This window comes from Spermophilus citellus (assembly GCF_964194105.1).
Source record: "Spermophilus citellus genome assembly, chromosome: 18".
Classification (NCBI taxonomy): Eukaryota; Metazoa; Chordata; class Mammalia; order Rodentia; family Sciuridae; genus Spermophilus; species Spermophilus citellus.
Window position 1 is genome coordinate 59,295,418 of NC_138200.1, and position 14,734 is coordinate 59,310,151.

Consider the following 14,734-nt stretch of genomic DNA (forward strand, 5'->3'; position numbering starts at 1 on the left):
GGCGGCTGTTGGGTGGGGAAGTCTACACAGGCTAAGCAGAAGCAGGGTCTGCAGTGGGATGGGTCAGGAGCCGGTGTTTGACTTTCTCTTAGCCACTATTAAATTGGGCAAAAATTAGGGAAGCTGGAAGTTATCAATCAAGTCCTGGCTGGTTTGAGTCAACTGCTGGTGGAGTAATTATTTGCCTTCCTGAACTGGTTACTGAGTAGTAGGTTGACTTCTTGGGCTGGATCTATAAATGGGCCTCTGCCCATTTGTATATTCTCTCTCTGGGTGAGACACAGATGTATCAGGTACTAGTCTATGGGTTGTGTCAGGTCCCCTGACAGGATTCTACCTGGAATCATGAAACAGCCTGAACATTTTGTAGCATGAACTCCTGCTGGGCTTATGGTTAGAAAACAATATCATTGTCTAAATTTCTGGAAATTAAAAACATTTAAATTTCAGAATTCTTGACTTACATATAGGAAATATGATTCATTAGTGTCATGTACCTGATTTGGGCAGGTCTCTGTTCAACAGAACAGACAAGGTGGTTATTCAATGACAACTAAGTTGACCATGAACTGAAAATCAGTCTTATCTTTTTGTTGAATATATTTTTGATTTCCAGTGCTTGTCTCAACAATGCCCGGGCTCACACTAGGAGGGCTGGCAGTGGTCTGCCTGGGTTAAAATATTACTTCTGTCACATTGTAGTAATGGGCTCTGGTTTAATATTTTAGCTATTGTGCCCAGTTTTTCCTCAATTGTCCCAGGAGTTAATAGGATCAAGTAGTATAGAGTGTTTGCCAGGACCAAATGAGTTAATAGATGTGAAGCACTGAGAATCTCAGCAGCCAATAATATATACCTATTATGTTGGTATAGGTAATATCACACACTGCTTAGGAAAATTGAATTACTTTTATTAAAAACCGAACAGCTTTTACTTACTTATGAGAATTATGCATTAAAGCCTTTTGTAAAATAAAATTAAATTACTTTTCTATCGAGCTATATTAAAATACTTTCAGTATAGCTTGCATCTTTATTTGTAAGAGACTATTGAATGTTTTCACACATACAACTTGCCAATCTAATTTATCATTGTCTTTTTAAAAACAGTTTTTCTTTCATGTGAAGAGTAAATGACGACTTTCCTGATATTGACTTGAAAGCCATAGAGTTGTGTATTGTGTGTGTGTATGTGTGTGTAAATGTCTCAACATAAGTTGGGTAATTTTTCCCTGTATTATGTGTACTCTAACAGAATTCAGTAACACTCTCTGAATGCAATCAGTGTATATATATGTGTGTGTGTGTATTTTTTTTTTTTTACAAAAAGGCTAAGAACTATACTTTCACTATTTCTGAGATCAAGGTTAAAGTAGAAATTCTAATATAACTGTGATAAAAGTTGAATAATATGTGATGTAATTTTGAAAAAATATAGAGTAATGAGAATGTTGCTCATGCTCTAGCAGAAGAAAACAGTAATTCCCCCAATGTGCCCTGCTACCATTTTGAACTGTACAAGCTTCCATAAAATGTTTGGTGGCTGTTTTGTACATATTACCAGTTGGTGCAGTCTTCATACCCACCTCCTCCTGCCCTGCACCTCTTTTCACCAAGAGTGTGGCCTGTGGCCCAGTGATGAAGGTAATAGCTTACTATGATGATCTGATAAGGTATTGAATTTTAAAAATACAATTATGTTTTGAGCTAAAAATAGCATGCTATTTCAGACTTCAAAAGCTCCTTACATAAATGCTTATATATTTTTGCACTCTAAATGATCTTTATTTACATGTGAAAACTGTAAATTAGAGCTAATAATCACTGAAATGTGAGAGAAAACTGGAAAATTCCATCAGCTAGAGTCCTCCAATAGACTAGTCTTTGGGTTGCTTTTACTGGAGTCTAGAACAGTGTTTCTCAATCTGAGCACTATTGACATCTGGGGCCAGATATTTATTTGTGCCCTATGCATTATGTGACATTTAGTAGTATCCTGCCCCTAGCCATGATGACTAGCATGTCTCTAGGTATTGCTAAATGCTAACTGGGGAGTGAAATTATCACTGGTTAAGAACCTTGAGCTGAAATGTCAACCTCAGCTTTTCAAGTCCAGAAACTGCATTTACTAGTGCAGTCAGAAAACTAGTTTTCTGAAATTAAATTCACAGGCGGCTGATACTTAATCCAGAATTTCATTTGTTAAGGTCCAGAGGAAAATGTCCCTTGTAGTCACTCCAGATCCACTACTGCTGCCTGAGGTCTGCCTCTTCTTGTGTCAAGACTATTGAAGATCAAGTGGGTGATAAATGAATGGCCTGTCCAACTTTGAGTTGGATGCACACACCTGAAAAGATGTTTTATTCAGGCCATTATGGTATCCAGTGAAATCCCTATATCCCAAATCATAATTACAATCATGGTGTTCCTACATGTGGGTTCTGGACCCCAACTTGCTTCATCAGTTTAATGGTTCTACCACATGAGATGAGCAAAGGAGCCAAACTCTGAATGTTAATAACCCCATCTATAGGTTAATACCATTGGGAAATCAATGGGAGGGGTCCAGATTAGTTACTACAGGTGGAATGATTATAAATTCTTACCACAGAGCACTCACTAAACCTGTGTTAGTTTTTATTAGTTATATAAGAACAACTAAAATATTTTATTGTTAAATAAACACGTAACAGATTACAGTAGAATGTATATGCTCACGGTAAAGAAAAATGCTAAGTATTCACCAAATCCTGTTGGAATTTTAACAAACATCAGAAGCCACCATCTGCCCTTTCATGATTTGACTTCCATATTACAAGAACCTGCTCCAACACATGGAAAAAAAGCACCCCCTTTAAAATTTCAGTTCCATTCTTTCAAAGCTAAAAGTAGGGCGACATTGATTTTCAGTTTATAGCTGGCAAAAACAAATGGGCAATAAATATATGCCCTCTAGAGCGACTGCACTAGGGAGGCATTTTACATTTGAAATATTGATTTGCATCTGCATAATTGATTGTGGAATGCAGTTAAACACCCCTTTCCATCACACACCTGCATACTGATAATGATTGGAAAATTGCTGCACTTCTAATGAACATATCTCCACACAGCACCCACCCCATGCATGAGTCATGGGCTCATTTGTGTGTGCAAACACACACATTGTAGTTTCCACTGTGTGCTAAATGTGTTTTCGTTGCTGCTTGTCTGCTGGGGGATAACTGGAATTTCCTTCAACATGCCACAGGCTGTGTCCTTTTTATGTATATACTCCTTAATACTTGAATTACAACTAGACTGGCTAGTGTTAGTACTTAAGCCAATCAATAGACACGTGGGAACTGTCTTAGGAGTTAGCTGGAGAATTTAAGGTACAAAAGGAGAAAAGTGGACTTGAAATGAAAATGAGACAATCTTGAAAACAAAATGCTATCTTAGGTGAAGTCTTGTGAAAGGCATTGGAGAACAAATTGTGTTCAGGCAGAATGAGCTTCGTCAAATCTCAGGTGAATCGAGGTCATTCTTGGAATTATTTAATTTAAATTGCTTACTGTCAGTTAAGACATTTAGGACAATAGCCCTCCGTGATGTCTAATTATCAATACGTGTTAAATACTAAATATTAGAATACTATTTTTTTTATTTGAGCAAAAAAATAGGAACATTTTAGTAATTGTTAAAAACATCCAAGACAAGTTCTTTAAGAATTACATATAATTGAGACATTAGCTAAATAAATTATGTATGCATGTCATGATAAACACGGAATTCTTATATTTCCTTGGACTTTATTTTTTAATATTATAAACAATGTGATACACACAAAAGGATAGATGATAAATAGGCATAGACATTAATATATACATATTGATATATATGTGTGTGTATATATGTACACACACATGTTTACATACATGTGTATATTTATACATGAAGCATCATACTGAAGTGGAAAACTGAATGTGTCATCTACACCCAGGACTGCCAATTCCATTTTGTTCATCTGTGTGATTTCCTCTTACCCTGACTCTACCCTCCTCTGGAAGTCAACAAATATTCAATTATATAATTTTCATCTTTTCTCCAGATAGTTTTAAAAAATCAAACAACCAATGGTTTAGCTTTAGCTCTTAGGATTCTCGCAACTAAAACTTCACTAGCAATTTCATTTTTAAGATCCAACCTTTTTGTTTTGAGTTGCTGTAGTTCATTTTATGGCTGTATACTATTCTAGTGTGAACTGTAACTATGATTGATCTATTCTTTGGCCATTGGGTGTATGGATTGTTCATAATTTTTTTGTTATTATGAACAGTGCTGAACCTGTCTTCTGGTATAGAATTATTAGTTTCTTTAGTGCTGTTCATTTATAATTTCTCTTTTTCATGTAATATTAATAATAATAATAAAGTTCTTAGTATTTGTGTAGCTCCTTTGAGACCTGTGGTCTCAAAGTTCCTTGAGACCTGTGGTCCATCCTGAAAGAATGATCAAGGCTTGCTGTCGGAGAAAATGCCCATTTATTGAGGAACAGCTCTGCATATTTATAGAGTCGGGGGTGGTTTGACAGTTATGACAGTTTAATGGTTGAAGGGTTTGACAGTTGGCATGGGATGCTTTCTGATTGGTGGGTAAGGATCATGTGAGCCAGCAGGGCTAATCTGATTGGTGGGTAAGGATCATGTGAGCCAGCAGGGCTAGTCTGATTGGTGGATAAGCATCATGTGAGCCAGCAGGGCTAGTCTGATTGGTGGGTAAGGATCATATGAGCCAGCAGGGCTAGTCTGCTGGCTCACCATTGGATGGCTCTTCTCAGGGGATGGGGAAGTTAGTCTTTGGAGCTGGGGTGACTCCCAACACATCCAGGGGAAGCTCTTCCCAGAAGGACATACCTCTGAGTGGAACTGATGGAACCAGGGATCTGTGAAAGTTGAAATGTACAAGCTGATGACAAACTCTTGTTTTCATAAGTAGCTGCTCAGGCTTATGCTTCAACACTGGTGGGTTGGAGCTTCTCTGGACCCAGGTTCTCTGGATGAGCTGATGTAGTCAGATTTCTCCCAGCTTGCTGATTTACTGTGTATAAAATCGCATCTTACAATCACAGTCCTGATTTAAATTTCTTTTTGCCAAGTTTGACAATCAGCATATATAATATCAATTTGTATCAATGTGTGGTCTCTGATGAAGCCTTGTACCCTATTTTCCGTGTGTTTTCTAACTGAATTAAAGCTGGTTTTGTTTTTCTTTTGCTTTTTTTTAAATTTTCTACATTTGGTAACCTGATTTACATGGTTTACATGTTTCTTTTGCATATACCTTCTCATGTTTTTTTTTAATGTGTCTTTCTACCTTTCCTCCATATGTTCTACAAGTTTCCATGTTTCTACAAGTCTTTATATTTTTACAAACATTCATGTTTCTTTCATATGTACTTCAAACATTTTGTAATTTTTTTCCTTCACCTTTTTAAGGTAGCTTTTAGGAATCCTAGGTTCTTAATCTCAATGTAGTTAAATTGATGAATCTTTCGATGTGTGATGAGGAATTTTTACTTCTTGTATAAATAAACCCTTCGTACCTTAAGACATTTTATAACAATAATTTCTGTGATGTTCTCCTTCTCTGTTTCCAGCTCCTGATCTTGAAGTTTTTTTTTTCTTTCCTTACTGAATTTACTAGACTGTTAATAGAATACCTAGGAGCTGTGGGCATATGGATTCTAGATGCTAGTTTTTGATATGTCTGTCAGTTGGTTGTGTCTATTGACTCCAGGAAAACTGTCAGTACTGTACTAACCAGAGTGTGGCATTTTCCCCCCTGGCAGTTGACTGTGATGATCCTCTCGTGTCTGCCTTGCCTCAGGTGGCCTTCAGCAGTTCTTCTGAGCTCTCCAGCAGTCATGGTCCTGGATTTGCAAGGCTAAATCGAAGAGATGGTAAGTCTGCCCCTTTTCTCCATATAATTTTCCATTTTCTTTTCATCAGATCATCCTAAGTGATCTTTGTAAAAAGAAGTGAATTTTTAAATAAGTCAGTGGTGAAAGCTCATGAGATGTACATGACATCTAGCTTCCATTCTGGATTGGCAAACCATCATGTACATCCTACTTGGAACATCTGGTATCATCATTTCCACATTCCAGAGAATTTAGCGCCTTTAATCTGGCAAGTTGATTATATATCTTATGAAATAAAGTGTCCCACAACAATATGCAATCACTTTGGATTACAGTAGTGATTAAAACTCTATTCGATTTCCATTTTCAGTTTAACAAAGAAGTTTGCAAGAAGTAATTTTAAAAGATCGTTGTTTAAAAATAATAATCCCTCGGTTGATTTAATTCTCAATGTGGTTGACATGATTTTCTGAGCTGTTGAGGAATAGGAACTTCATAAGGCTTTCATGCTCCTCTAGGAATACTTAGTTCATATTGTTTACTATCTCTTAGGTAGGTTGGGTTTGATGGCTTGAATATGTTTAAAGCAAAGGGAAGATAATTAAATGCCACTTGCTGTGGAAATGAGAAAGAATTTCAAAACACTGTGTACTTAGAGACAGAGCATCACTGTGATCACTTTTCATAAGGTACTCGGGTAAAAATCATCTGCATAGAAGTTGGAGGGAAAGAGGCTTGGCGATACCAATATGGAAAACATTCTTAACAAACATAAAGAATAGACACCGACATCATGTATTATCAAAACCATACTTCACTCATGCAATATCCCTTTCTCTCTTGCTCTTATCCGTTAGCCACTGGGTTAGGCAGATTTTTTTTGTTGCTATGACCAGGAAGATTTTTTTTTCCAAATGTTTTCTCTCTGTGTGCATGCGTGTGTGTGTGTGTGTGTGTGTGTGTGTGTGCGCGCGCGCGCGCCTGCATGCTGTGAGTACTGCATGCATTAACGTTTAATGTGCAATTTACGGAAGCAATTTTTATTGAGGGATCATAGTTGAAAGCTGGTTTTGTGAGTATGTTAGTCAGCTTTTGGTTGCTGTGGCCAAAATACCTCACAAGAACAACTCAGAGGAGAAAAAGTTTACTTTAGTTCACGGTTTCAGAGGTTCAGTCCATGGTCAGCCGACTCTATAGCTCTGGGCCCAATGAGGGGCAGACTGTCAGGGTGGAAGGGTGGAGAGAAGAGAAGCCGTTGTGTTCATAGCATCCAGGAAGCAAAGAGAGAGAGGAGCCAGGGGAAAATTACAGTTCCTAAGGGCATGCCACCAGGTCCTACTTCTTCTAGCCACACCCAGTCTGCCTACAGGCCTCCCAGTATTCCATTCAAATTATGAATCTGTCAAGTGGATGACTCTACTACTTAGGTTATAGTTCTCCCAGTCTGATCATTTTACCTCTCATTCCTTCACTGTCTCACACATGAACTTTTGATGGGGACACGTAATATCCAAACCATAACACCATTCCTTTTAAGTTTACTCCTTGATGTTATTATTTGTGTTATTGTTTAATGTTTGAGCACCTTGAACTTTGGACATAACAAATAGATTTTGTGTGGGTCTTTGATTTGCCATCTGGAGATATCTATGTCTATCTGTCTATCTAGATCTACCTATCATAGATATATAGATATATCTCTATATATGCAGACATATAGATATCATATAAAGTTCTAATTACAATATAGATATTCATACAATACCTTAACATGATCTTAAGGTCAAGTTTATTTAAAATTTTTCTCATATTATTTGAGATAGCCACTTATGTGTGCTTCTGAGCATAAAGATATCAATGCAGGGTTAAAAATTGAGATCTTGGGCTGGGGCTGTAGCTCAGTGGCAGAGTGTGTGCATAGCATGTGCCAGGAACTGGGTTTAATCCTAAACAAATAAAATAAAGGCATTCTGTCTGTACCTAACTACAAAAAAAAAAAAGTTTAAAAAAGCAGAGATCTTTGTAGGAAGAAAAGAAGGAAATTTGGAGGCACTTGAATGTTTTGTGTAAATGTTTTGTCAGTTCCTTTTAAGTGCCTTGTGACTGGTCACTGGGGACAGTCTCTTTCCATTTGCTGTCTGGAGCCCCTGACTGGCCAGGCACCCTGTGGGGGGCCATTTTGGATCCTGCAGCCATGCCCCCCACAGGCTTACTGTCCCCACAACATGCTTCTGAGAATCAGGTGTCCATCCTGTGCTCCTTTCTAGAGTTTGACATTTACCACCTCTTCCTTTTAGTCATAAGAGCTTCCACAGAATGTGTCCCACTGAGAAAAAGACAAAATTTAATTTATCTATGTATCTTTATTTCATTTGTTGAGGTCCAATAAATCATAAAAATATATTTTATTAATTGGATCCAATCATTTTTTTATTAATTTATATACTCATCAGGAATCTCCATCAGTGGGACTCATTTTCATTCTTAATTTGCTTCTGTGGCTCTTGCTGAAACACAATATCAAACTTCATGAATCTCATTTGCATGTTAATGAAACTGAAAAACAAAACAGGATCATTTTAATTATCTTTTGCTGGTTGTCAACCTACTTGATTACATTTTTCCTTTTTATTTAGTTTTTCTTTTTTCCCCTATTAATTACATGAAGTGTTCATAAAGGAATGTCAGATTTTGAGTGATTTATTAAAGCCTATCTATTCCTTCTAGTATTGAAACATTCCTTATAGTGTTTAAATTAGCCTGGGAAGGGTGTCTACCCAACTCTGCAGGTCATGTATAAATAAACGAAATCAGCAAATACAGGTCCCAGTATCCCGGATACATAGTGACTCTTTTTTTTTCCTGAGGGATCAGGAAATTTGGCAAAGAATGGCCAGTCAGGAAATGAGAAACAACCCATTTATTTTCTAGCTGTGGATCCGTGCCACCATGGGTTACCCTGAGAAAATGACTCAGGTTTCGGTAATGATGGAAGGGGAATAGGAGAGGATCCTCTTAGACATTAGGATTCCATTTCTGTCAGTAGGGAGGAAGTAAAACTTACCTAAAAAAAAATATAATGATATAATTTTTCCACATGAGTGCTATTGTGGGTTCAATTGTGTCCTCTAAAGGATACACTGAAGTCCTAAACCTGATACCTTTAAAAGTGATTGCTTCTGGACATTTGGTCTTATGAGATATGATCAAGTTAAGATGAGGTTGTGTTGGACCAATGATTGGCATCTTTATAGGGAGAATGAGATTTGAAGATACACAGACAAAGAGAAAAAGGGTATATGAAGATGCCAGTGGAAACTATAGCCATGCAGCTACAAACCAAAACATATCAGTGATGGCCAGCTACCACCAGAAGCTAGAAAGAGGCCAGACAGGATTTGCCTCTAAAGCCCATAGAGGGAGGACGGTCCTGCTGACCAGCACCTGGGTTTCAACATCTTTTGCCTTCAGAACTGGGCACAGAGTCCATCTCTGTTCTAAGCTGCCTCGTTCCTGATACTTTGTTATGGCTGCCCTAGGAAATAGAAGTACCACTGAATAAACAACATCTTTTTTTTTTTTTTTTTTTTTACTACATGATGCTCCAGAGGACAGTTAAACTTAAATCATTTTCAAAAACAAATGATGTACTTCCTTTGCCCTGGGAAAATGCATATCAATTTGAACTTGAAAGATTTCATGGCTCAGAGGAGTATAATCCAAAATTAACTGTAAACAACACAAACAAAAACCAATCACTGCTAATACTCGAGAAATAATGGAGTCAAATCTCTCTCTCTCTCTGCATTTATGTAATAGTTCTTCCTAATCCAAGGCTTTGTTTTCTGAAGTTTCACTGAGCCATGATAAGTGTGTTGGCTTTTTGTCACTGTGACAAAATACCTGAGAAAAACTTAAAAAAAGAGAAAGATTTATTTTGGCTCATGGTTCTAGTCCATGATCACCTGGCTGTGTTACTTTGGGCCTTTGCAAAGCAGAACATCAGGACAGGGAGTATGTGGTGAAACACAGCTGCTCACCACATGGTTGCCAGAGAGCAGAGAGAGAGAGGAAGGGGCCGGGACAGGATATAGCCCCCAAGGGCATGGCCCCAAGGACCTAGTCCCTTTAGGTAGGTTCCACCGCCTACAGATTCCATTACCTTCCAATAGTCTATTTAGTTATGGCTCCATCAAGAGATTAATCCATTGATAAAGTTAGAACCTCCACGATCCTGTCACTTCCCAAAGCCCCATCTCTGCATTGGAGAACACAAGAGAGCCTTTGAGGGAAATTCCAGATTGAAACCATGACAAAGAAAATACTAAGTGAAAAAATCCAGAAGTAAATGATTCATAAGTTTTAAATTGCGTGCTATTCTGAGAAGTATGATGAAATCTCACATCATCTTGCTCTGTCCTACCTGGGACGTGAATCATCCCTTTGTCGAGTGTATCCCACACTGTATATAGCACCTGCTTCTTAGTCATATCGTCACTCTCTTGCCAATCAGATTGATTGTCATGCACTGCTTATGTTCAGGCAACCCTTATGCTACCTCACGGAGCCCGTGTTAGTCACATCATGTCATCTTATCACATAGGCATAGTATCTTCCCACATCATCACAAAAGGAAGAAGGTTGAGTACTATATAATAAGGTACTTTTGAGACAGATAAAATATAAGGAGATCACATTCATGAAACTTTTATTATAGTACATTGCTATAATTATTTTATGTTATTGCTAGTTTTTGTTGCTAATCTCTTTCTATGCCAATTTATAAATTAAACTTTGTCACAAAGCACATGTATATAGAGTTTAAAACAGTGTATGTAGGGTTTGGTGCTCTCGGTAGTTTCAGGCATCCACAGGATAGGTAGGGACTACCGTATAATTCTCAATTGTTGGAGTTACAGTGTTTGAATTATAGTGAGCAACTCAAAGTTAAGCATTCTTTCACTTTTACTATTATCAATTAGAGTTCAAACAGCTTCCAGTGTACCATTTGATAGTCCATGTGTGTCTTAGGACAGAATATTTTAGGAAGCCACATTTTGTAGAAATGTTCTACTGTTCCTAATGTTATAAAATAATCTAAATGAAATGATTTTCTTTTACTTGGGAACCTTGGAAATAGGTTACTATGAACTGATAGAATATTTCCTATTGCTAAAAAATGAAATATTTTCCTTTTATCTATTTTTTAACCACAAGTGAGTCCTTCTGCTTAAAGTACTTATTAAGCTCTGTTTCCCTCATACTATAGAATTTGCTGTTAAAATCAAGTATCTGTCCTAAGAGAAATTAGCTCACTTGGTTAATTGACAGAGATAATGCCCATTCTTGGATATACCTCTAAAAGGAGTTATTATGACTTTTTTCGTATAATTGTCTGGTGATTCCTTCTTTCCTAAATCATCATGCTTGGTTGTAAACAACTATTATGCTTAGATGAAGATCCCAAAGTAAATTTCCAAAGTATGTGCTATGCATATTGGCACTAGGATATCAGAGACAGAAAGAATAGGTGCTAACCTGTGTGGCAAATGTTTCCTCTTGTTGAATAAATCACAGAAAATGCTTTATAATTATTTTATTCTAAAAATAATAATATTAACATATTTAATAATGGTTTTATTCAGTTTTTTTTTTCAGTATTGTAGTCAGTGATTTGCAACCAAAATACCTGACAGGAACAATTCTAGAGGAGGAAAAGTTTATTTGACATTCACAGTTTCAAAAGTCTCAGTCCATAGACAACCGGCTCCATTGCTCTGGGCCCAAGGTGTGGCAGAACATCATGGCCAAAGAATGATGGGGGATCTGGACATGGCACCAGGAAGTAGGGGGGAGAGAGAGAGATAGAGAGAAAGAGAGAGAGAGGGGGGAGAGAGAGAGAGAAAGAGAGAGAGAGAGAGAGAGAGAGAGAGAGAGAGAGAGAGAGAGAGAGAGAGAGAGAGAGAGAGAGAGAGAGAGAGAGAGAGAGACAGACTCACCAGGAAAAATATATATACTCCAAAAGCATGCCCCAATGACCTACCTCCTCCAGCCATACCCTACCTGCCTACAGTTACCACCATTTAATCCCTATCAGAGGATTAATGCACTGATTAGGTCAACTTTCAAACTCAATCATTTCACCTCTGAACTTTCCTACATTCTCTCTCACACATGAGCTTTTGTGAGCTGCCTCCAATCTAAGCCATAACAATAACCAATACTTTTTTATGAGAAAAAGAATAAATAATAACTTTGTATAGGATTTAAAAGTCTCAAGTGGGGTTAAGGGGAGTCTTGGCACAAGTAGGTGTGGGTCTAGAATGTGCCTGAGAGGTCCCTGGGACCAGAGATGCTGCCAGTGAACTGCACCAGTCAGGTTTGCTGCGCTGGGGTGGCCTGTGCTTGGACAGTTTGTTGGGGTAACAAAGATGTCTGCAGTTTATTTGCTTCTATACTGACTCTTTCCCCATCCTGCCCAGAATCTGATGTGCTGAGAAAGCCCTTGGCAGTAAATAGCTACTGGAATCACAAGGATCCCATGCCCTTCCTCTTGGCCCAGGCTATTGCACATGACTTCTTAATGGCTCTGCCTAATTTTCTGTTTCATGTCCTAATTTATGGTATGGATGGCCCTCATTTAAGTCCACAGGTGTACAGCTCTTAACAACAATACAGGGACATCTAAAGCCAATGAAGTCCCTGAATAGTTAGGCCCCCAAGTCACCTTCAAGCTTCCCGCACACACTTGAACTTCAGCTCCTCCACACTGCTTCTCTCTTTTGGGCTTTTTTTTTCTGTAGATAACAAAAGTTTAGGTGAAGAACAACTATTTAAGTATTAGACCTATCTGGGAACAAGTCACTATACTTGTGCTCAAATCACTACTACCTCTTACTTAAGGATGGGCAAGAAATTTTATTTTTTATTTATTTATTTTTTTAAGTTTTTTATTTGTTCTTTTTACTTCTACATGACACTAGAGTGTATCTTGACATATCATACATACATGGAGTATAACTTCCCTTATAACTTTTAATTTTGTGGTTGTACATGATGTAAAGTTCCACAGTACATGTATTGATACATGAACATAAGAAAGTTAAGTCCACTTCATTTACTGTCTTTCACATTCCCATCCCCCTTCTTCTCCAGCTCCCCTGTTTAATCCAGTGAACTTCTTCTCCTTCCTCCCCGCACCTATTGTGAGTTAGCATCTGCATATCAGAAGGAATGATAGGCATGATATTTTAGAATCTTTAATTTCTTATTGGAAAAACAGGGTTAATAGTGCAATGGTATTAGTGAGATGGCATTGGCCTTTTTGAACATTATGGCGGTGCTGTGGTGTGGCCACATGAATTTTAAAAATAAAGTCGTAAGTGAATGTTAACCAGCTTCAAGGTGTATCCCATTAATTAACTCCATTTTTGCAAATCTCACAAGACCAAATACATACACTGATGTATACAAAAGAATTCCAAGGAATTCAAATTTCTATACAAGTCTTTGAGGAAAAGTCTATCAAACACTGCTTTATCATAAAATGAAGCAGAGTCAAAGAACTATATGTTCATTACTAGATTAAAATAAAGATGAAAACATTCTCATTTATGTTGAGTCAAAGTTGGTAAACTAGAGTAATCTGATGGTCTAATTAAAAAAAAATATATATTTTGCCTATCAAAATTTGCTTATGAATATAAATAAAAAACAACCTTACTAAGAGATTACTATTTTGACAAAAGTTTGGAAAATGAAGTTCCAGATCAATTTTATGGTCAGTGGTGTGTCACTTGTGTTTATAGATTATATTTTGTATACTGGCCTTGAGAAGGTGAAATGAAAATGAGGGGAGATTTATGTCTTTTATTTCTCTATATTCCTACATCCTCTATTCATTAAAGCAGAGGAGAGTGGGCTGCCAGTTCTAAGACTGATATAGAATCACTTCTATTTTTGTATTGACTCATTTGATTTAGCACCAGGGATGACCATCCAGCTGACCATGTGTTTCCTCTTTATTTCAGATGTTCTGTCTTCTGTGTCCCCTTTCTTAAGGACAAGCTCCACCTTCACCTCTTCTTTCTTGTCATCTTGGTGTCCCCTGCCTTATCCCTTATTGTCCTTGTCTGCCCTGTGGCACACTTTTTCAGCTCTAAATCAATATGATGTCATCTGAGTGAATGTGTCAAGTCACCCATCCTAAGTCATTCATGGTGATAAAAACTGCTGGTTTGCAAATCAAGGAAACTAGATTTTAATACCAAACTGTGGGAGGCCTTGGGGAAATGACATTGCCTTTCTTTCTTTTTTCCTTTCCTATAAAATTATGAGGTTGAATTTGAGTATCTCTAAATTCTAAGATAATGTGCTCTTTTAAAATGCAATATTCTATAGGCAGTGTATCTATCTTTTCTTTCTCACTCATCTCACTGTGGAAATCTTCAAGGCATGTGAGATAAATTGGTGGCCATTCAGTAAGAAAGTAAGGGAAGTTTCTAAAAGCAGATTGTTTTTCTAGGTCCCTAGGAGGATGTTCCTGGCCTAGGAAATGTATTCAAATTTCATAAGATAAAAGAATTCAGTGATAAATATGATCCTCCTAAAACTGATAAAATGCTTTGAACTTGGTCAAGTGAAATATACTCATGAAACTAAAAGCTATCATTAACACACAACTTATATTCTTTTAGTATATATCTAATATTTTACCAAGGGGTAAATTTGACATGTAGGTGCAATGAATCAACAGAGTTAAGTAATCAAGTGGTTCCCCATCACATGACTGGTGAACCCATGGACTGGGTTTTCCCAGAACAACTGGAGACA

General features: G+C 37.4%; 1 protein-coding gene across 1 annotated transcript in view; it reads left to right on the forward strand.

Annotated features, from left to right (window-relative positions):
* The window catches only part of CNTNAP4 (contactin associated protein family member 4), a 242,231-nt gene that overhangs the window by 29,283 nt on the left and 198,214 nt on the right, over positions 1-14,734 (forward strand). The window contains exon 2 of the mRNA XM_081275674.1: positions 5,831-5,941. Coding sequence (XP_081131800.1) covers positions 5,831-5,941 — 111 coding nt within the window. The remainder of the gene's footprint in view (positions 1-5,830; positions 5,942-14,734) is intronic.